The following is a 552-nucleotide window of genomic DNA, read 5'->3' on the forward strand; positions in this document are numbered from 1 at the left end:
GACGGGGCGGGGACGGGGGTGGGTGTGGGAGGATGGGGGTGAATGTAGGAGGATGGGGGTGAATGTAGGAGGATGGGGGTGAATGTGCATATCTGTATCCAGGGGTGATATATAGAAGCATGGAGGAGGGTGTATTTTAGTTTTGCCCCCTTGCTATGTTGCCCCCCTGACTAGTTGCCCCCGGGGCCGCACATTGCTCAGGCTTGCAGTGAATGTTGCATATAACGGGGTTTCTCGGTGTACATTTCAGGGGGTGCTGAGAGTTTATCTGTACGAAGCCGAGAACTTGATCCCCAAGGACACCTACCTGAGGGGCCTCATAAAGGGGAAGTCGGACCCGTACGGGGTCCTCCGGGTGGGAAATCAGACCTTCAAGAGCAAAACCATCCGCGAGAACCTGAACCCGCTGTGGAATGAGATGTACGAGGTAAGATGGCCGCCGCCGACATTCACTGTACAGACAACGAGGGGATCACAGGCGGCCCTCCATTGCCGGGCCCGGGAACCCCATTCCTGCCCCAAGTCCCTGCCCGGTGCCGGGGGGCCCTTCAT

At 58.2% G+C, this 552-nt stretch overlaps 1 protein-coding gene across 1 annotated transcript in view; it reads left to right on the forward strand.

Annotated features, from left to right (window-relative positions):
• The window catches only part of LOC108803759 (extended synaptotagmin-3-like), a gene marked incomplete at its 5' end in the record, with an annotated part of 17188 nt that overhangs the window by 8169 nt on the left and 8467 nt on the right, over window positions 1–552 (forward strand). The window contains one exon of the mRNA XM_018575568.1: window positions 251–427. Within this exon, the coding sequence (XP_018431070.1) occupies window positions 251–427 (177 nt within the window). The remainder of the gene's footprint in view (window positions 1–250; window positions 428–552) is intronic.

Source organism: Nanorana parkeri, unplaced genomic scaffold (genome assembly GCF_000935625.1).
Source record: "Nanorana parkeri isolate BGI_ZX_2015 unplaced genomic scaffold, ASM93562v1 scaffold4158, whole genome shotgun sequence".
NCBI classification, from domain to species: domain Eukaryota; kingdom Metazoa; phylum Chordata; class Amphibia; order Anura; family Dicroglossidae; genus Nanorana; species Nanorana parkeri.